The 23,523-nt window shown below is 43.9% G+C and overlaps 1 protein-coding gene across 1 annotated transcript in view; it reads right to left on the reverse strand.

Moving 5' to 3' along the window:
- Window positions 1–1,856: 1,856 nt before the first annotated feature.
- LOC121293070 (tryptophan 5-hydroxylase 2-like) overlaps window positions 1,857–23,523 on the reverse strand; it is a 54,097-nt gene continuing 32,430 nt past the window's right edge. The window contains exon 11 of the mRNA XM_041215664.1: window positions 1,857–2,786. Within this exon, the coding sequence (XP_041071598.1) occupies window positions 2,612–2,786 (175 nt within the window). The 3' untranslated portion in view covers window positions 1,857–2,611. The remainder of the gene's footprint in view (window positions 2,787–23,523) is intronic.

Consider the following 23,523-nt stretch of genomic DNA (forward strand, 5'->3'; position numbering starts at 1 on the left):
GATATGCAGGGTGCATGCCTGAAACAAACATTAGACCCTTTGCACATGTAAATGTGGAGGCCTAGTGTCTGTCTGAGACACCCTTTGCAAAATTGGATTTCACCTGACCACAGCATGTGCCCTGCACGCTGTGGTCAATTTGTTCAGGCACTTGGCAGCCAATCTGGCAGACCTGACAGGGAGACTTCCACTGGAAAGGTAGTTTGATTTTGTATGCTTATTTTAGAGCCAGGTGGTAAAGGAGTACTCCTCCTCACCCCACTTCAAGACAGTGGGCCATTGCCAGCTGCATTTGACCCAATCCCATTCCCCCACAGGCACACAACTCCCACCCCACCACCCCCAACAACCTTGCTTACCTTGGTCAGGGGCTGGCAAGCTGTCACTGGGGATGCAATTGGCACCAGCAGTTTACCATTAAGAAGCCAATGAGGCTGGCAATCCAATTTGTGGTGGTCCTGCTGTCCTCAAGATTCATTCAATTTCTAGGCTTTCAAGTTTTGAGACATCCTGCTATGAAGAAATCTAGTTGGCAACTGTGCTTTGTCAAAAGCAATGGTCAATTCCTTTATATCACAATTTATTCTAAACTGAATGATTACTGTAGCCAGTACGCTGTCTAGCTTTTCTACTGGACTTACAGAATTTAAAACATTGTTTGTGGAGTAAATTATGTAGAGAATCCTCCAATGGTATTCACTATGCATGCTGGACCATCTCCTTCCTTGTTGGAAGTGGAAGATATGAATAAACCGTTGCAAGCCATCATTTTAATAAGCTCTTCTCATGTGTGCCATTAGTTCTTAAACTGAACGATGTTGCCTTCAAAGTCTCAAATCTAATCTGATCCAAATGAAACAATAGCATGGAAAAGCAGGCGAGTTTCTGCTGTTTGTATTATGAACCATTTCATCATTGAGGATCATCTCAATATATAAATATAAAGACTGTCACCATATTTGTTTCTAGGCATCCTCAGGTTGTATTATCATGAACTAAGAAGGGTTTTTATTTACAAAAAAGAGAGACTTGACTGCACAAGGCACTGAACAGGGTATGATACGTTCTTTTATTTCAACACTTCTAAGTTTTATACTGAGCTACTAAAGTTATACTTTAGATGTTAACATATTGCAAAAATAAAATACTGATTATCACAGAAAGGACAGAAGCACATCCTGTCAGCAGTTTGATTACTTGGGTTCCTGCCACAATTAAGCAAACAGTTTGAAGCAGACAGTGTCAGTCGTGCAAGATGTTGAAATACAAGCATGTGAGCAATGAGGAGAGACATTAACACTGCGACTGGAAAGAGCTTATGGAATAGAGAACCCAAGTCATAGTGATTTCTGCACATTCGGAAGTATCATAAGTTTTGTACGTTTTGATCGTTTGGGTGTCAAGATTTATGTGGATACTTTTGATTTATGGTGTAGGTATCACTGTTTATAACATATTGTTTAATGTTATTCAATCAAGAATGTGCTGTTCAATGACTCCATATTGTTTGATAAATCAGATAACCTCATAACTCAAGTAAAGTTGCACCAAACCTCAGTTCTGAGGGCCTGAATTTGAATTCTCATTCTCAAACATCATTCAAATTTGGTTGCTTCCTTTGAGCCAATAGCTGGAATAACTTAAATGAGTACAGGAAGTGGGATGGGGAGGAGAGGCCTATACACAGGACTATATCAAAGTACAAAAGCAAAACACTGTGGATACTGGAAATCTGAACTAAAAAAAGGAAAATGCTGGAAATACTCAACACCTGTGGGGAGAAAAATAGAGTTAACAGCGTTTCTGATGAAAGGTCATGGGACTGAAATGTCAACAGTTTCTCTCTCCACAGAAGCTGCCAGACCTGCTGACTATTTCCAGCACTTATTTGTTTTTATGTCAGATTTTCAGCATTTGCAGGATTTTGCTTTTGCAACAAAAAGATTGATTTAGCATACTAGTGAGGTTTGCAAAGGCAATTCTGCAATGCCCCAGTCTATCTGTGCCTGTAGTGGGGAACCATTAAATCAATATAATAATAAAGTCTGCTTCAAAATAATTCATATTCCAGAAATGGAGAAAATTAATCCATGAATTGCTTGATCATACCTTCAGCCTGGCGTTTGTTCTTTTACAATGGTATGAGTTTAATAACCTGAATGAAATTATAGAGGGGGACATTTTTATACTATTATAACTTCATCTTTTTATGAGATCAGTTATTACTGACACCACTATAAATTACTATTGCTCAGTTGGTTAGTTCTACCAATTTTCACAGGGAAATGGATTGCAGTTTATCACATTCCCTCTCAAATGAAATCAGTTTAAACTAGAGACAACCTTTGATATTATGAGATCATCCTCCAAGCAATGGGATATATATGTTTTTTGTGTGTTTCATTGTCAAATTAACTCAGAATTGACTGGGTTTTCCATCATAATCTGTGTGTCTTGGGATTGTGGAACACATCCAAGAGCAGCATAAATTTTACTAAAACACCCAAGTAAGTTATTAATGGTTTTGCAGGCAGGTTACGTCACAGTATTTAGTATCATTATTGCAAGCGGCTTGTACACCAAAATGAGAATGAGATCTATGTGTACACAGTCAAATTCCTAAGCGTTTGTTCATTTTTGATAAAGCATCACGCACTGTGCCGAGATCACTTTGGATGTCTTGAACAACTCTTTCAATGCTTCTGGTATCCTTAAGCATTTCAATGCTTTGGGTATATGGGTTGTAGTGTACAGAATATGGGCGTTTGACTGATTTTGAAAATTCCCTGAAAAAATAAAATGTATGATTTATATTAAAGTTTAGTTAGAATTGCATCTACAACAGTTTCACAAGTAGCACTGGATAACAAAAGTGCAGGGAGTAAGGAAGCATTTAATGAGAAAAAGCCATTTGCCCCATAAAGCCTGCTCCTTCCACGGATCATGTGCAACCTACCCTATAGTGCACTCATTCCCAATTGCTTAATCTCCTGAAAAAATGCTCCCCATATCCCAGAAAAGCCTAGCATGTACTACCCATCCAGAGCTGCCATTGATAGGTGGTGATAAGCCACCTTTATGAACCGCTGTAGTCCCTTTGGTGTAGATGCACCCACAGTGCAGTTAGATAAGGAGTTACAGGACTTTTACCCAGAGAAGGTGAATAGTAAATTTCCAACTCAGGCAGCTGCCCTTCAAGGGCACCAGATCCTTTGCCATGAGTAGAGGGCAACTGTGTCTCATGGAGTATTAACTCACCTCAGTTCTAAAACCTCCACAACCTCCCACTTAGGCAAATGGGAATATTAACCCAAGGAGTCTAACTTTTGAATGCCTCAGCAGCACATGCTAAAAAAATTAAGTCACTTAAGTTCAAATGTTCAAAGGCTGATTGACAGCAGCCTTGTCACTGATATACCAGCATTTGGCAGTAAATTATCCCTTCCTCTGATAGTAAACAAACATTCTGCACTAGCTAGGTTTGATGATGACCACTTCAAGTCTCTACACACATAGGGGATGGGAGGGAAAATACGTCAGGGAAAGATTCCTTTCTGCAATCCTCACGCATAGAAATGTAAGGCATGGGGCTGATGATCAAAAAGAGGAAGACAAATCACAAATAAAAACAGAAAATGCTGGGCAAACTCAGCAGGCAACATCCATGGAGAGAGAAACAGAGTTAACGTTTCGAGTCCAATATGGCTCTTCTACAGAGCTTTGAGTCATATGGACTCAAGACGTTGGCTCTGTTTCTCTCTCCACAGATGCTGTCAGACCTGCTGAGTTTTTCCAGCATTTTCGGCTTTTATTTCAGATTCCCGACATCAGCAGTATTTTGCTTTTATTTAAGACAAATCACAAGCCTACTCAAATACGCAGTCATGTTTAACTTTCGATGTGAGATATAATTTTCAAATAAAGTGAATTGGGCTTTGGTTCAAATGGTTTAGTTAGATCTGCAACCACACCATCTAGTGGATTAAAAAGAGAGCAGCACATCAGTATCCATGAAAATCACTACACACCAAATCAGCCATCCCTAGAATGGGAATCGCACAGATTGAGAATGACTTCCTGGGGAGGAGGGAGAGAATAGGAGAGAGAAAAACATAAAGAAGCAGTATCTCTCGGTGAAAATCAATATAACTTTAATAGTTGAATGAACAGCTAGTTCCCACAAAAATACACTCAAGCAGATTGCACTATTTCTTTTGCTAGAAGATGATTTTCTTAAGCCTCTGGTTTAACATTAAGTTTATCAGGCTGGTTATGTTTGTATGAATAGTTGGGTAACAAGTATCTGCACACCCTCACAAAAACAAAGCAATATAGAAAGAGGAGTGGGCCATTTAGCTCTTCAAGCCAAAATCAATTGCCATTTGTGGAAGAGAATTCCAAATTTCTAACACTTTTTTCCCTGTAGAAGTGTTTCCTCATTTCACCTGAAAGGTCTAGCTCCAATTTATAGACTGTGGCCCCTAGTCCTAGCCTCCCCAACCAGAGGAAATAGTTTCTCTCTGTCTAGCCTGCCTGTTTCCCTTAATATCTTAAAAACTTTGATTACATTGCCCCTTAACCTTATAAACTCTCAGAATACATCCCTAATTTATGTAAACTCTTCTTGTAATTTAACCCTTGAAGTTCAGATATCATTCTGGTAATACAATGCTGCACTCCCTCCAAGGTCAATATAGCCTTCTTAGGTTGTGGTACCCAGAACTACTGATGTACTCTAGATGTGATCTACCTAGGGTTTTGTATAGCATGATTTCTATCCCCTTGAACTCCAATTCTCTAGATATAAAATCTAGCATTCCATTAGCATTTCTGATTATTTATAGTATCTGTTTTTGACATTTTAATGATCTATTCCTGGACCCCCAAGCCTCTTCAGACATCCACCGCTTCCAACTTCACCCATTCTATCCTTTTTAGGCCTAACATTGCTGACTTCACATTTGCCGGCACTGAAATCCATTTGCCCATTCACTTCAGCTACCAATATTTTTTCTTGTAAATTTGTGCTTCTATCTACATTGCTTACAATGCCACCTATTTTGGTGTCATCAGAAAATTTGGATATGTGGCTTTCTATCTCATCAGCTGAGTCATTAATAAATACGGTGAATAGTTGAGGCTCCAAGACAGATCTTTAATTGCAGGACAACACGAGTCACATCCTGCCAATCACTTTATCTGCCCATTATCCCTATTCTATCTCTCCTGCCACTCAACCAATTTTCTAACCATATCAATAATTTGCCTTCAACTTGGGCTAACAGCCACTCTCTTGAGGGACTTTATCAAATACTTTCTGGAATCCCACATAAATAATATCCACTATTTTTGTCAATTCTTCAAAAACATTAATACGAACATTCAAACATACAAAGATATGAATTAGGAGCAGGAGCAGGCTATTTGGACCCTCGAGCCTGCTCCACCATTCAATAAGAGCATGGCTGATGAGTGGCCCCAACTCCACATTCCCACCTACCCCCGATAACCATTGACTCCCAATCGTTAGTAAAGAATCTATCTACCTTTAGCTTAAAACTACTCAATACTCAATGCCTCCACCGCTTTATATGGCATGATGTACCCTTTACAACCACAGCATTTGAAACCTATCCTTCTGTGACCTGAGGCAACCATTTTAATTATTATTTACAGGGGAAAGAGAGGGACTCAGTAAACTTGTAACTATTTTCAAAGGAATAGTAGCACATTAGGGCTTAATGCAACAGCAAGTTTCACTGATTTAAAAATAGCCCAGCAAACCATCCGATTATTATGGTGTTGACATATTGAAAAGGTTTGGGAACACTATGATCCTTCCCAAAGTACACATAACTATGTATTGCTATGCTAAACAGCGTAATCTCATAGCTGTTCAATAGACCATTGCAAATACACAGGTAGATTACACATATATTCTGCATGCCTGGTATTTAAATTCTGGGGAGGCGTAACAGAAATTCTAGCCTGAAAGACAAAGCAGCCCACAGGATTTTCCACTTATGAACGGTCCAAATTCCTGATGCATGCTCCCAACATGCAAAGCTATGTCAAGTAATCGCCGCATCTACCATTATGCAACGTTGTTCTCTCATTTCATAAATATGAGAGGAAAATTGCCTGAAATTGCTCTATACAACAAAGGAAGATCGAACATTTTATTAATTTAAATCTTATCTCAGCTTATTATCATATGTATTTGAAGGTGGGGGGCACGTGAAATAAAGCAGGTGACCAGCACACAGCCTCCTTGCCCACCCCGAGCTGTCCTCCAAATTCTGGGGGTGGGTAAGGCATCAGGCAGCCCACCCACCCTTGTTGATGCATTCAGTCGCCAATTAAAGACCATATTTATAGGACCTCATTCCACCTCCGCTGCCATAATGCGTTGGGCAGGGGAAGGTAAGGAAGGTGACCAGCCCGAAACTTTAACAAATCAAGCTATAAGGTAGGAAAGAAAGTGGTACCTCCTTTGGGGAGTCCCATGTGTCCATCAGGGGTACCGCACTCCAAGATGGTAGCCCCACTTTGTGCTTCTCCTGCAATCTCTCGAGACTGACATTGCACCCCCCCCCCCCCCCCCCCCCCCCCCCCCCCACCAACCCCCTCCAGCCTCCTCCCTGTTCCTTTGCCACTCAGGTCCCTGAACCTTCCCCAATCAAAATCCCCACACTCACCCTGAAATCCAGTATCCACCTTTTGTCTTCTTGGGACTCCTTGTGGTCCCAACAGCGGCCACTACATTTTTCTGGCACTGCTGGGGCTACTCAGCCAATCAGTTCTCGAGGGCAGGACTTCCTGTGCTGGAGGGGCAAAAGTCCCACTCTTATCTTTTTAAGGGTGTTCCCTGTGTATTATCACTGCGGGGCAGCCCGTTTTAAAGTTAGCTAGGTGCTGACCAAGTTTTCGATCATGGGTGGGGGATGGGGGTTGGGGGATGGGGGATGAGGGTGGTGGTGATCGTGTGAGGAATACACCCTCTCCCCGAGAAAATTAACTTAAAAATTCTGACCTGACAGCGGAACTTCATCTCAATTTTCAGATTCAGCTTTAGAGGTGCTACTGGGAGAAGTAAAACAAAGGACAATTTCCCTTACTATCCCAATGCACCTTCTCTACCATAGGCACATAACTACAATGACCACACTTCGAAAGTACTTCACTGGTTGAGATATGAAAAGTGGTCATGAAAAGTGCCTTAGAAATGCAAGTCTTTCTTTCACTTTAGGCAAGAAGTGTCCACCAAAGTATTTATAATAACAAACATCTAAAAGAAAAAGAGAGAAATTTACTGAAACATTTAACTGCCAAGGTGAAGCTAGTGAGTATTGCACTTAAGTTGTTAGCGAGGTATGTAGGTCACTAACACCTAACTGAGGTTTCCTCTCATCCTATTTGAGGTTTCGTGCTAAGCCTTCTCAAAAGAATTCTTTGCAAACTTCACAATCAGGCCCATACTGGAATAGGACACAATTCATTACTGCCACTGTAAAGGGGAACAATTATTGCCATCTGGAAAGATAATCCCTCAAAGTTAACCTACCAGAGCAGTACCCTGCATAATGCATGTTAACTTACTCACCCATAAACTGGGATACAGATAGTCATTCATTTAGGTGCTCTTCAAATTTCTAACATCTCAGAAAGACTTCTATGCCTAAAAGACAAAGCTATTTCTAACAGAAGAAATAAGACCAGGAACGGAGGAGGCTCCCCCTTACTGAATCCACGCAGGCAACAGGCACAAGCCAACCTGAACACAGTGGGACCTGAAAACATGAAGAGAGTGGGCCACTCTGAATCCAAATTTCAAGTGCAGTATCATTCCTTTCTCATTCATCTTCATAACCTTATAAATTTGCTAACATATAAAGAAAATAAGACGGACTGCCCGGCATCGACCTAGACGCCAGAAGTGACAAAGACACATACTGGCCTGCCAACCTCCTGCAAAGTCCTCCTCACTAACATTGGGGGGGGAGGATTGTGCTGCAGAGAAGCACAAGCTGATCAGGACGGCCTGAATCATACTCACCAAACCATACCCAAGAGCCAATGTCCCAGATACCTCCATCATCATCCCTGGGTATGTTCTATGTCCTATCCCACCGGTAGGACAAGACCAGCAGAGGAGGTGGCACAGTGGTATACTGTCATGGTAGAGGGGGAGTAGAGTGTCCCTAGGAGTCCTCAACATTGATTCTGGACCCCATGAAGTCTCATGGCATCAGGTCAAATGTGGGTAGAGAAACCTCCCACTGATTACCACCTACCATCCTCCCTCAGCTGATGAATCAGTGCATGTCCATGTTGAACACCAGTTGGAAGAATTACTGAGGGTAGCAAGGATAGGGGGCTTCAATGTCTATCACCAAGAGTGGCTCGGTAGCATCACTACTGACCCAGCTGGCCACATCCTGAAGGACCTATCCCCCAGACTGGAACAGGTGGCAAGAGAACCAGTAAGAGGGAAAAACCTACTTGATCTCGTCCTCACCAATCTACTGTTACAGATGCAACTGTCCATGACAGCATTGGTAAAAGTGATTACTGCACAGCAGAGACTAAGTCCCATCACTGAGGATACCCTTCATCATGTTGTGTGGCATTACCACCATGGAAAATGGGATTGATTGATTCAGAGCAAATGTGGTCATGTACTGCGTCAGTATTTAAGGAATTGCAAATTGTGTTGAACATTGTGCAATTATCAGCGAACATCTCTATTTCTGACCTTATGATGGAGGGAATGTTATTGATGAAGCAGTTGATGATGGTTGGGCCTTGGACACTACCTTAAGGTATTCCTGCAGTGATGCCTTGGGACTGAGATGATTGGCCTCCAACAACCACAACCAACTTCCTTTGTGTTAGGTATGACTCCAACCACAGAGCAACTCAAAACTGGGCATCCATGAGGCGCTGTGGACCATCAACAGCAGCAGCAGAATTGTAAACAATCACAATCTGTAATCTTATGGTCCGGCATATCACCCACTCTACCATTATCATCAAGCCAGGGGATCAATCCTGGTTCAATGAAGAGTGCAGGAGGGCATGCCAGGAGCAGCACCAGGCACACCTAAAAATGAGGTGTCAACCTGGTGAAACTATAACACGACCTCCTTCTGAGGTCACAGATGCCAGTGTTCAGAGAATTCGCTTCACTCCATGTAATATCAAAATATAGCTGAAGACACTGGATACAGCAAAGGATATGGGCCCTGACAATATCCCAGCAATAGTGCTAAAGACTTGTGTTCCAAAACCAGACATGTCCTTGGGCAACGTGTTCCAGTACAGCCACAAAGCCACAGTACCAGCATTAATCCAACATGAAAAATTGCCCAGGTATGTCCTGTTCACAAAAAGCAGGACAAATCCAATCCAGCCAATTACCACCCCATTAGCCTACTCTTGATCATCAGCAAAGTGATGGGAGGTGTCGTTAGCAGTGTAATCAAAATGCATTTACTCAATAACAACCTGCTCACCAGTGTTCAGTTTGAGTTCGGCCAGGGGCACTCAGCTCCAGAGCTCATTACAGACTTGGCCCAAACATGGACAAAGAAGCTGAACTCCAGAGGTAAGATGAGAGCAACTGCCCTTGACATTAAAGAAGCATTTGTCTAAGTGAAGTCAAGGAGCTCTAGCAAAATTGAAGTCAATGGGAATCAAGGGGAAAACTCTCCACTGATTGAAGTCATACCTAACACAAAGACAGATGCTTGTGGTTGTTGGAGGCCAAACACCTCAGTCCCAAGGCATCACTGCAGGAGTACTTTAAAGTAGTGTCCAAAGCCCAACCATCATCAACTACTTCATCAATAACATTCCCTCCATCATAAGGTCAGAATAGAGATGCTCGCTGATAATTACACAATGTTCAACACAATTTTCAATTCCTTAAATACTGACCCAGTCCATGACCACATGCAGCAAGACCTAAACAACATTCAAGCTTGGGCTAATGAATGGAAAGCAGCATTCACACTGCACAAATATGGTTGATCAGAAGCTTAAATGGACCAGCCACGTAAACACTGTGGCTGCAATAGTAATTTAGAGGTTTGGAATTCCGTGGTGACTACTCACCACCTCCTGTCCACCATCTACAAGGCACATGTCAGGAGTGTAATGGAATACTCTCCACTTACCTGGATGAGTGCAGCTCAAGAAGCTCGGCACAAATCCAGAATAAAGCAGACCACTTAATCTGTACCCCATCCAACACCTTAAACATTCACTCCCTCCACCACTGGCACATTGTGGCTGCAGTGTGTACCATCTACAAGACGCACTGCAGCAATTCGCTAAGGACCCTTCAACAGAAGCTTGACTTGACAGAAACCATTGACTTCTACCCCCTAGATGAACAAGGGCAGCAGGCGCATGGGACCACCATCGCCACCTGCAAGTTCCCATCCAAGTCTCACACCATCCTGACTTGGAAATATATGATCATTTCTTCATCACCAATGGGTCAAAATCCTGTAACTCCCTCCCTAACAACGATGTGGGGTTACCTACATCATATGGACTGCATCAGTTCAAGAAGGCGGCTCACCATCATCTTCTCATGGGAAATTAGGATGGCAACAAATGCTGACCTTGCCAGTGACACTCATAGCCAGTGAATGAATAAAGAAAAAACAAGGCTTCTGTTTATTCTGTAGTTCGGAATAAATCTATGTTGATCCTGATCTTTGTCTAAGCTAAGCAATATTCTGCTACCATTCTTACTATGCATAATCTAATTTTTTTAACTACCTCAATGGCCAGTATTTACAAAAGAAATACCTTTGAAGTCAATCAAGAGGAAAATGGGGGAGGATGTGTAATGGGCTGCCAATCTAATATTGCCTGTTTTCCACCCTGTCAAAATTGAAACATCTATCCATAGTCTCACATTGATAATGTACAGTGTATATTGTTCAGTGGACATGAAACAGATATCAAGAGACAGGGAAACGGTACAGAATGGCCTTTGGATGGCTGAAGGAGCCAGTTGTGATGAGTGGTATAGCTGGTGACTCTGGTTGCTTGTTGCGATGATGTTGAAAGCTGTTGGGTCTTTTGGATTGTGCTGCTTCAACTTTGAATTTCCACAGTAAGGTGGCTTGAGTCTAATGTTCTTCCATGAAAGGATGAATTCCTGCACCAGATCTCCCACTCATTTGTGTAAAATGAGTGGAAGAAATGCAGAAATCCCTGGAAAAATAATTACATCAACACAGTTAAAACTTGCATCGTGTACATCAGCAGTAATTAGCAGACGACATTGCACTGAGTCTGACAGCTGCTGGGGAAATGACATAAAGCCCTGCAGAAGTTCCTCCCAATGCATCAGTTGCAGGATCTGAGCTGGATCTCATGGGCCAGATTTTAGCTATAGAGGCAGGTAGCTTGAGTTGGGAAATTTCCAGACACATAGACCTGCCTTGGTGTAAAGGACCCTGAACTGTGTGCCAAGGAGACGGGTGCAGGATGGAGTCGGGCCTCCAACATCGGAAGCAGATCCTAGGCAGCCACAGTGCAGGCGAGTGGTATGTGGATAATATTATGGATATGGACTGGTTAGAAGGCCTGCTATGGTTCTCTGGGGCTTGGTCACAGTTCTAATAAAAGCAGTTAGGCCCTCTACACTCCCCATGGCCCTCCCATGCCAGCTCACTGCAAACTCTTGCACCAGCCATTCTCCATAGCCTCTCCCATATTCTATATACCAACTCAATGCAAACTCATGCAGCAGCCACTCTCCATGGCCCCTCATACTCTCCATGCCAACTCAATACCACCTCATGCCTATTCACCCAATATGCACAATGTAAATAAACTATGGGCCATATATTAACAATGGCAAGTGTGGAACTGCTGAGAAAAAACACCCATTCAGAAACGTTATTTGAAAAGCTGCTGTTCCATCAACCCCATAAAAATATTAATCAGACAGCCCATTAATGTATTAACAACAGAGTCTTCAAATACTTCACAATCTTGCCCAAATAAACATTGAGACATTGACAAAATAAATCACAGAAAGAACAACATATTATAACCACTTAAAGTCAAAAATTCACTCCGCTTATCAAAAGAGAATCCCTGCTGAGCTCATGCTGTCACTGGTTTGGACTCTCAGCCAAGCATGCATAATGAGGACTGGTGGAACCTGCCATCTTTTTAGGGTCATGGAGAGTGGTTGAGGGCATGAGTTAGCATTCAGTTGGCATGGAGGGTATGAGGGACCATGGGGAGTGGCTGAGAAGCATAGCTAAGACTTTTTGAACTTATCTTTCAAATAATTCCCGCTTCCAGATTATGGTTTATCACTCCTCCGAGGGGTCATGAACCATGAGTGATGGAGAAGCTGACCCAACTTCAGGAAAATTGCAAAGGGCTTAGGAGTTGCCTACCACCGAAATGAAGCCAGCCTGTTTGGAAGTGCAAGGTGTGGGCTTGCTGCCCACATCCTTATTCTGTGCCAACAAAAATTGCCAACACTGGAAATGGAGCAGAATTTCAGAATAGGGTCCCGCCTGCCATTTTTAAGTAGCTCCAGAGACATCCTGACTCCATGAAAATCCAATCCCATGTCTTTCACAATTGTCCTCCGCTGAGATACTCCAATGAATTCTGAAGATAAACTGAAACTAACATATGAACATATGAAATAGGAGCAGAAGAAGACTATTCAGCTCGACTCTGCTCCGCCATTCAATAAGATCATGGCTAATCTGTTTGTATTACTAATTCCACACTTCTACCTACCCCCAATAACCTTTGATTCCCTTGCCTAACAAGTGTCTACCTACCTCCATCTTAAAGATATTCAATGACCCCCATCTCCACCGTCTTTTGAGGTGGAGTTCCAAAGTCACACAACTCTCTGAGAGAAAAAAATTTTTCCTCACCTCTGTCCTAAAAGGGTGTCCCCTAATTTTAAAGCAGTGCCCCCTAGTTCTGGACTCACCCAAGAGGGTGACATCACAAGAGGAAACATCATTTCTGCATCCACCTTGTCAAGACTGTTCAGAGTCTAATATACAATCAAGCCACCTCTCACTCTTCTAACTCCAGTGGAACAAGCCCAGTCTGTCTAACCTATCCTCATAAGACAACCCATTCATTCCAGGTATCAATCTAGTACACCTCCTCTGCACCACCTCTAATGCATTAACAACCTGCATTAAATAAGGAGACCAAAACTGCACACAGTATTCGAGATGTGGTCTCACTAATGCTCTGTGTAACTGAAACATAACATCCTTACTTTTATAATCAAGTATAGCATTTCATTAGTCTTCTTAATCATTTGCTGTACCTGCATACTAACTTTTTGTGACTCATGCATGATAACACCTAGATCCCTCTTCACCTCAGAATTCTGCAGTCGTTCTCAATTTAACTCTGCTTTTTTATTCTTCCTGCCAAAGTGAACAACTTCACATTTTCCCACATTGTACTCCATCTGCCAGATCTTTGCCCTCTCACTCAACCTATCTATACCAGTCTCAACCTCCTTATGTCCTCTTCACAACATACTTTCCTACCTATCTTTGTGTCATCTGCAAATTTAGCTACCAAGCCTTCACTCCCCTCATCTAAGTCATTGATATAAACTGTAAAAAGTTGCGACCCCAGCGCAGACCCCTGCGGGACTCCACTCCTGCCAATCAGAAAGTGACCTATTTATCCATACTGTCTGTTTTCTCCCAGCCAGCCAATCTTCTATCCATGCTAATATGTTACCCCCTACTCCGTGAGCTTTTATTTTCCACACTAAACTTTGATGTGGCACCTTATCAAATGCCTTCTGGAAATCCAAGTAAAGCACATCTACAGGCTGCCTTTTATCCATGGTGCAAGTTACTCCTTCAAGGAACTCCAATAAATTGGTTAGACATGATTTCCCTTTCACAAATCATGCTGACTCTTCCCAATTACCTTGAGTTTTTCTAAGTGCCCAGCTATAACATCCTTAATGATTAATTCTAGCACCTTCTCCACGACAGACGTCAGGCTAACTGGCTTATAGTTTCCTGATGAAGAGTCATACGGACTGTGTTCCTCTCCGCAGATGCTGTCAGACCAGCTGAGTTTTTCCAGCTATTTTTGTTTTTGTTTCAGATTTCCAGCATCCGCAGTATTTTGCTTTTATTTTATTATAGTTTCCTGTTTTCTGCCTCCCTCCCTTCTTGAATAGAGGGGTTATATAATGCTGCTTTCCAGTCTGATGGGATCTTTCCAGAATCTAGCGATATTTGGACAATTAACATCAATCTGTCTACGACCTCATTAGCCACCTCTTTTAAGGCCCTAGGATGAAGTCCATCTGGGCCCAGAGATTTGTCAGCCCACAGCTCCATCAGTTTGCTTTGTAAGGCTTCCCTAGTAATTGTAATTTCACTTGTTCCCCTCTCCCTTTCACCTCCTGATTTACAGCTATTATTGAAATGTCTTTTGTATCCTCTATAGTGAAGACAGAAGCAAAATATTTGTTCATTTCATCTACCTTTTCCTTATTATCTACTATTAATTCCTCATTCTCACTCTCTAGAGGACCAACGCTCATTTTACTTACTCTTTTCCTTTTTAAATGCCTGAAGAAGCTCTTGCTATCTGTTTTTACATTTCTATCTAGCTTCCTCTCATACTCTAATTTCTTTCTCCTGAATAACCTTATAGTCATTCTCTGCCGTTCTTTATGTTCTGACCAATCGTCTTTGCGCATTTATATGCTTTTTCCTTAAGTTTCGTGATTTCCCTAAGTTCTTTAGTTAACCACAGATAGTGGGTCCTTAGAATATTTCTTTACAGAAGGAATATAAGTATTCTGAATATTCTGAAATATCCCCATAAATGTCTGCCACTGCTTCTCTACTGATCTATGCTCTGGCCTAATGTCCCACTTCACTTCAACTAGCTCAGCTTTCATGCCCACATAGTTGCCCCTATTTAAGTTTAAAATACTGGTCTTAGGCCCACATTTTTCTCTTTCAAACTGGATGTAAAATTCAATCATATTGTGATCACTGCTACCTAGGAGTGCCTTTACTCTGAGGTCATTAGTTAATCCATTAAGTAAATATTACTCAATACCAAGTTGAATATAGCCTGCTCTCTGGTTAGTTCCAGAAGTGCTGCTCTAAGAAACTGTCTCGAAAGCATTCTATGAACTCCTCATCCAGGCTACTACTGCCAATCTGATTTTTCCAGTTTATGTGTAGATTAAAATAACCCATGATTATTGCCATCCTTTTAACACAAGCACTCAATATTTTTTCTTGTCTACTTTGCCCTACATTGTGGTTAATGTTAGGGAGCCTGTAGACCACTCCCACTTAGAGACTTCATTCCCCTACTATTCCCCATCTCCACCCAAACCGATTCTACACCACAATCTCCTGAACCAAAGTCAACTCCAACTATTGCACAAATGCCATCTTTGATTAACAGCACTACCACTCCACCTTTACCTAGCTTCCTATTCTTCTTAAATGTCATACACCCCTCAATATTCAGGACCCAGTCCTTCTCATCCTGCAGCTACATCTCTGAAATGGCTATCAGATCATATTTATTTACTTTAATCTGCACTATCAATTCACTCACTTTGTTATGAATACTACACGCATTCGGATACAGAGCCTTTATTTTTGCCTTTTTGCTATCTTTGTAATGTGTAGTCTTGGCTGTTGGTTCATTCTTTGGTTTTATCTCTCTTTTCCTTCCTGCTACTCTCTCACCCTCTTTTCCCATATTACTACTTTGGTCTCCTGCTTTGACCCTACCCCATGATTTGCAACATCTACCCAAGATTGATCCCTCACCCACATGCCCCCCTGCCCCTTGTTTAGCTTAAAGCCCTCTCTACCTTCCTGGTTAAGTGGCTTGTGAGAACACTGGTTCAGGTGTAGGCCATCCCAATGGTACAGCCCCCACTTTCTCTAGTATGGATGTCAGTTTTACCACAAACCAGAGCCCACTTTTCCCACACCAATCTTTGAGCCACGCATTCATCTCTGTAATCTTATTTGCTCTATGCCAATTTGTATATGGCTCAGGTAATAATCCAGAGATTATTACCTTTGAGGTTTTGCTTCTTAGTTTTATGTCTAGATCCCCATACTGACTATGCAGAACTTCTTTCCTAGTTCTACCTATGCCATTAGTACCCACATGGACCAGGACAATGGGGTCCTTCCCCTCCTACTCCAAGTTCCTCTCTGGCCCTGAGCAGATGTCCTGAACCCTGGCACTAGGCAGGCAACACAGCCATCTGGAATCTCGCTCTTTGTGGAAGAGAACGGTATAAATCCCCCTCACTATACTGTCCCCTACTACGACTACATTCCTATTTGCTGCCCTCACTTGAACGGCTTCCTGTACCATGGTGCCATGGCTAGCCTGTTCATCCACCTTGCAGACTTCACTTTCATCCACATGTGTTTTGAGCACCTCAAACCTGTTTGACAATTGCTCCTCCTCTCCTGTCTGATCAGCCCCTTTTTCTGCCTCAGTCATGGTCACATCCTCCTGTCTCTCACTGCTGATCAAAACAGTCGACCCTAATCTAAGAGGTATGACCATCTTCTGGAACAAGGTGTCCATGTATTTCTCCCCACTCCCTTATGTTGCGTAGTGTCTGCAGTTCAGCTGCCGGATCAATAATCCTGATCCGGAATTCCTTTAGTTGCTTACACTTCCCGCAGATGTGTTTATCCTGGATCACCTTGGCATCCAGGAGCTCCCACATTCCACAGCTGCAACATAACACCTGTCCCACCATTGTTGCGTATGTTATTTAGTTATTTTCTTAATTAATTTGGAATAATTCCTATGTATACTGCAATTTACTGTCCTTACTAATTGCTAGTACCACCCACAAATAAAACTAAAGGTTTTACAATTCTTAATTGCAGTGGTATGTGTTTTGTGTATTTGTTTTCATTATGTTATTTAACATTTAATTTAACTATTTTATATTTATTTTTATTTTATTTTAGCTTTAGTTCTTTTTATTTATAGATCTACCTTAACTCTTTTATCCTAAGCTGTCGATTAACACGCTGTCCCTTACAGCAAGCACTTACCAGCTAATCAATTTGCTAGATTCCCATGATGTCACTGTTGGTTTTTTTTAACTCAGTTTCTTCAGCAGCTGAAATGCTGCTCCCAACTCTTTCTGTTCAGCTCCCAGGTAGGAAAGGCAGCGCTCCAATCCCCGGGCTCTATTTATGTTGCTCTTGACTCCCAACTGCTTCTGTTCAGTTCCCAGGTAGGAAAGGCCATGCTCCGATCCAGGGGCTCTATTTTTGTCCCTCCCGACTACCTCTGTTCACTTCCCAGGTAGGAGAGGCCACACTCCAATCCCTGGGCTCTATTTATGTCGCTCGCAACTCCCGACTGCCTCTGTTCACCTCCAGGCAAGGAAAGGCCGCACTCTAATCCCTGGGCTCTATTTATGCTGCTCCTGGTGCCCGACTGCCTCTGTTCAGCTCTGGGGTAGGAAAGGCCGCACTCCAATCCCCGGGCTCTATTTATGCCGCACCCAACTCCCGACTGCCTCTGTTCAGCTCCGAGGTTAGCTAAACTGCTTTATTTTAAAGACAACAAGTGAACATATGGAGAAACAGCCAAAGCAACTTTTCCTTATCTTACTCAATCTCACTTCACTCCTTGAAAATTGAGAGGAAAATAATAAATTACATTGTCTGTCCTTTTTGTGGACGGACTCCCTTGTTATTGCAATATCTTTCTTTCGAGACAACTTCTAATCGGAAAAACAGACCTGAACATTAGCTTCTATCTCTGGGCTCCTTGTCCATGCCTCAGTCTCTTGTTTAACACCCGACTGCCTATGTTTTCCTTTGTCCTTTTCTCTGCATTCCCAGAAGGGGGTTGTTAGTGGCACTCAGCTTCCCCCCTGTTCAATTATTCACCAGTAGATCTTTCAATAAAATAAAACTAGCTACATCTCTTGCCCCGAGGGGTGTGATTTTAAAGAGACATGTCTTGCTATTCTCGAAAGAATGGAACCATTCAGGAAAGGGGGCCTAGGTAAGACCATAGGCCCACACTGTATCTTTTTGAAATAGGTTATAGGCTGTGACAAATTGGCTTGTCTGGCTTCAACTTTAAGACCTCTACTCAGTTTATTTTAAGCTTGTGCAAATTCGTTTTGTTTTCATACACAATACTTAAGCATATCTCGATCCCAAATCCTACCAGTGAGGGGAAAAATGATCAAAAATCTCAAAACATAATTGGTCATAATTGGCAGCCTCTGAAGCGCTCCGCAGGGAGTTCTGACATCATTGTCTTTCTTTACAAGACCCACTGAGAAAAGTCCAGCAGTTATACCCAGAATGTGGTTTATCTAGCATTGCTTCAAACTATATTTTTAAAAAAAACACAAATGTCATTTTACTTCTTTACAAAAAATGCTTGGCAATCTTCATTGTGATGAGATCCTGTAAAGTCATTTTCAGTCCAATTGTGCAATTGCAGATTTGTAAACAAATGAGGGGCAATGATCTTTGAAACTCTTGTTTTGTGTGAAGATAAGCCCCTTTAAAGTGCGACAAAGAACAACAGAAAGGCTAGCTTATTCAGCTTGTAACTCTTTTGAGTACAAACCCGTTTCCATCTGTTCCTATTCAGATGAAGTTAAATTGTTCCATAGTTTGCCATTGTGAGATTTGAACTCTTGATACTCTTTTGAGTAAACCTGTTTCCATCTGTTTCAGATGAAGTTACATTGTTTCATAGTTTGCCATTGTGAGATTTGAACTCTTGATCTTGGGGTTACAAACCTAGTACCATAACCACTTGGCTATTTAGGCCAAGCTTTACTCAGCTTGTAACTCTTTTGAGTACAAACATGTTTCCATCTGTTTCAGATGAAGTTACATTGTTTCATAGTTTGCCATGGTGAGATTTGAACTCTTGATCTTGGGGTTACAAACCCAGTACTATAACCACTTGGCTATTTAGGCCAAGCCCCTTTCTATTTTTAGGCCAAGCTCAAGATGAAACATCTGATGAGCGTAATACTCTCTGATGTTAGGGACAATGTTTCATAGTTTGCTATTGTGAGATTTGAACTCTTGATAATCTTTTAAATGAAAACCAAATCAACAAAATTGGGATAAATCAGGCACAGCCCCTAATTCAGGTCAGCTGTAAAACCAAGGACAAAAGTTTAAAGGAACCTTACAAACTTTAAATCAAAATGTGATTAAAGGGGTCAACAAAACACCCCAGTCCCCGCGGTGCCCAAGCACGGAAGGCCTCGAGAGTGCCAGCAGACACCGCGTGCTCCCTCTCCAGGGACATCCGGCAGCGAACGTAGCCGCGGAAGAGGGACAAACAATCGGGCGGGACTCCCCCGTCGATCGCCCGCTGCCTGGACCTGTTAATGGCCAACTTGGCCAGGCCCAGGAGCAGGTTCACGAGGAGGTCCTCCTCCTTCCCGACCCCCTTCCGCACCAGGTGCCCATAGATCAGGAGCGTGGGGCTGAAGTGCAAACAAAACATCAATAAAAGGTTTTTCAAATAACTAAAAAGGGAGTGCAGCCTACAACACCCTATGTATACATGGTCCACGGACTCCACAAGACCGCAAAAAGGGCACATGTCCTGAGAGTCCGTGAACCTATGCATCTTCTTATTATAGGGGACTGCTGCATGCAACACCCTCCAACCCAGGTCCCCAATAGAAAGGGGGAGGACACCTCCGTAGAGGGCCTCCCATCGGGGGCCTCCGCCGCCGGACGGCAACAAGGCACGCCAGGGCGTGTAAGGTCGACGGACAAGGGCGAGAAAATGGAATGTGTGCAGCAGCAGTCCGTACAAAAAGCCCCTCTTTGCTGTGCCAAAAGGCATGGAGGGCATGTCCCCGAGGCGGCTCATATTGCGGGGCACCAGCACCCGAGGGAGGGTTCAGGGCTTGGGGCCAATGTGGAATTCTGTCCGAACAGGGGAACGTTCAGACGGAAGACCACCGCGCACCTGGGCCACCTCAAGACCCAAAATAACGTCGGGTCCGAGCACGACCGTTCTCAGGTCTTGGATGGCATCGGCTGTGACCTGGACACTCATAGACGCGCGTCGCGCCAACTCCTGCGGGAGCATCCAGCCCAGTCCTCCGCCACCCAGCACGTCCCCGATCCTGGTCACCCCTGCGGCCACAGCCCTCCTCTCCGCCAACCACTGAAAAGGACGGAGGGGCGGATTCCTGAGCAGCGGCTCTCTGACGATAGCCGCTACTCCTGACGGGGGAGAGCTGCGTCGCGAGGCGACCACTTTCCAGACTTTGATCAGGTCCTGGTAAAAGACGGGCAACGCCTGCAAGGAGCCACCGAGGCCCAGCTGTTCTATAAACAGGAGCTGCACGTCATAATTCAGGCCGTGCGCCTGACGGAAGAAATACGTCGTCAGGGCACACCATCTAGGAGGAGGCTCGACGTAGAGGTATCGCTGCAGGGTCTGAAGGCGGAAAGTCGCCACCTGTGTGCGTAGGCACACTAGCGCCTGACCACTCTCCCTAAGCGGGAGACTCAGAACCTCGGCAGCGACCCAGTGCAATCTTTTGTCCCAGAAGAAGTCGACTAACAATCTCTGGATTCTTGTGACAAAGTCCGAGGGAGGGGTCAAAGTGACCAGCCGATACCACACCATGGCGGCAATCAGCTGGTTTATGACCAGAGCTCGACCTCGGTAAGATAGCACTCGGAGCAGTCCTGTCCAGCGCCGCAGGCGAGCGGTGACTTTCGTCTCCAGTTCCTGCCAGTTTCCTGGCCAGGATTCCTCAGCGGGGCAGAGATGGACCCCCAGATAGAGGAGGCTGGTCCTGCTCCAGGTGAAAGGCCTGAGCTCCTCGGGTAGGGGATCCATCTGCCACTGACCGACCAGGAGTCCAGAACATTTACCCCAGTTGATCCTGGCAGAAGAAGCGGCAGAGTAGACCTCCTGGCACTCGCACATCCTCCGCAGGTCAGCCGGGTCACTAAACATAAGGAGCACGTCATCGGCGTAAGCCGAAAGGACCACCCCGATGCCCGGCCCGCGCAGAACCAATCCCGACAACATCCTCCGCAAGAGGCGCAGGAAAGGCTCCACGCAAATAGAATACAACTGGCCAGACAGGGGGCAGCCCTGACGTACCCCTCTCCCAAAGCGAAGGGGCGCCGTCAGTGACCCGTTAACCTTCACTAGACACTCCGCGGCGGTGTACAGAAGTCGGATCCGGGCGACAAAATGCGTCCCGAACCCAAACGCTCGCAGAGTTCCGAGTAAGTATCCATGATCCACCCTGTCGAACACCTTCTCCTGATCGAGAGACAGGAAGGCGCTCGACAGACCAACCCTCTGGGAATGGTGGATGATGTCCCGGACCAGATGGATGTTATCATAAATGGTTTGGTCTGGGACGGTGTAGGACTGGTCAGGGCAGATCATGTGGTCCAGCACGGTGCCGAGCCGAGAAGACATGGCTCAGGTGAAGATTTTGTAGTCCGTGCTGAAACACTTTTGAATTATCAGCAAGCCTGCAACTCTTTCAAGTACAAACACATTTCCATCTGTTTCAGATGAAGTTACATTGTTTCCCATTGTGAGATTTGAACTCTTGATACTCTTTTTGAGTAAACCTGTTTCCATCTGTTTCAGATGAAGTTACATTGTTTCATAGTTTGCCATTGTGAGATTTGAACTCTTGATCTTGGGGTTACAAACCCAGTACCATAACCACTTAGCTATTTAGGCCAAGCCCCTGTTATTTATTGTAACTCTTTCGAGTACAAACACATTTCCATCTGTTCCTATTCAGATGAAATTACATTGTTTCATAATTTGCCATGATGAGATTTGAACTCTTGATCTTGGGGTTATAAACCCAGCACCATAACCACTTGGCTATTTAGGCCAAGCTTTACTCAACTTGTAACTCTTTTTGAGTACAAACCCATTTCCATCTGTTTCAGATGAAGTTACATTGTTTCATAGTTTGCCATTGTGAGATTTGAACTCTTGATCTTGGGGTTAACAAACCCAGTACCATAACCACTTGGCTATTTAGGCCAAGCTTTACTCAACTTGTATCCCACTTAATGCCATGGACAGCTTGATTATCTACCCAAAGAATAGCTAATAGATTCAAGAAACAAAAGAGATGTTAGCTAGAAATTGTTCACAGGTGACACTTATATCATGTGCATTTATTAAGGGCAACCACCTAAATCAGGCACTTGGGGCTAAGCATTTTCCACTATCATAGCAATCGATTACAAAGGCACTGCTTACAATATGGACACTGGATATTTCAGGCAGTGGTGAATCTAACTGTAATTATCATCGTTGTAATTTTGCAGATAGTGAATAAAATTTACCTCAACAAAAACAGAATTACCTGGAAAAACTCAGCAGGACTGGCAGCATCGGCGGAGAAGAAAAGAGTTGACGTTTCGAGTCCTCATGACCCTTCGACAGAACTTGAGTTCGAGTCCAAGAAAGAGTTCAAATATAAACTGGTTTAAGGTGTGTGGGGGGGGCGGAGAGAGAGAGAGAGAGAGAGAGAGAAGTGGAGGGGGGGTGTGGTTGGAGGGACAAACAAGCAGTGATAGAAGCAGATCATCAAAAGATGACTGTCCACCAATATCCATTACAAACCCACCGACTCCCACAGCTACCTCGACTACAGCTCCTCACACCCCGCTTCCTGTAAGGACTCCATCCCATTCTCTCAGTTCCTTCGCCTCCATCGCATCTGTTCCGATGATGCTACCTTCAAAAACAGTTCCTCTGACATGTCCTCCTTCTTCCTTAACCGAGGTTTTCCACCCACGGTCGTTGACAGGGCCCTCAACCGTGTCCGGCCCATCTCCCATGCATCCACCCTCACGCTTTCTCCTCCCTCCCAGAAACATGATAGGGTCCCCTTTGTCCTCACTTATCACCCCACCAGCCTCCGCATTCAAAGGATCATCCTCCGCCATTTCCGCCAACTCCAGCATGATGCCACCACCAAACACATCTTCCCTTCACCCCCCCTTATCGGCATTCCGTAGGGATCGCTCCCTCCGGGACACCCTGGTCCACTCCTCCATCACCCCCTACTCCTCAACCCCCTCCTGTGGCACCACCCCATGCCCACGCAAAAGATGCAACACCTGCCCCTTCACTTCCTCTCTCCTCACCGTCCAAGGGCCCAAACACTCGTTTCAAGTGAAGCAGCATTTCACTTGCATTTCCTCCAACTTAGTCTACTGCATTCGTTGCTCCCAATGTGGTCTCCTCTACATTGGAGAGACCAAACGTAAACTGGGCGACCGCTTTGCAGAACACCTGCGGTCTGTCCGCAAGAATGACCCAAACCTCCCTGTCGCTTGCCATTTTAACACTCCACCCTGCTCTCTTGCCCACATGTCTGTCCTTGGCTTGCTGCATTGTTCCAGTGAAGCCCAATGCAAACTGGAGGAACAACACCTCACCTTCCAACTA

The sequence above is a fragment of the Carcharodon carcharias genome, chromosome 21, assembly GCF_017639515.1.
Source record: "Carcharodon carcharias isolate sCarCar2 chromosome 21, sCarCar2.pri, whole genome shotgun sequence".
NCBI classification, from domain to species: Eukaryota; Metazoa; Chordata; class Chondrichthyes; order Lamniformes; family Lamnidae; genus Carcharodon; species Carcharodon carcharias.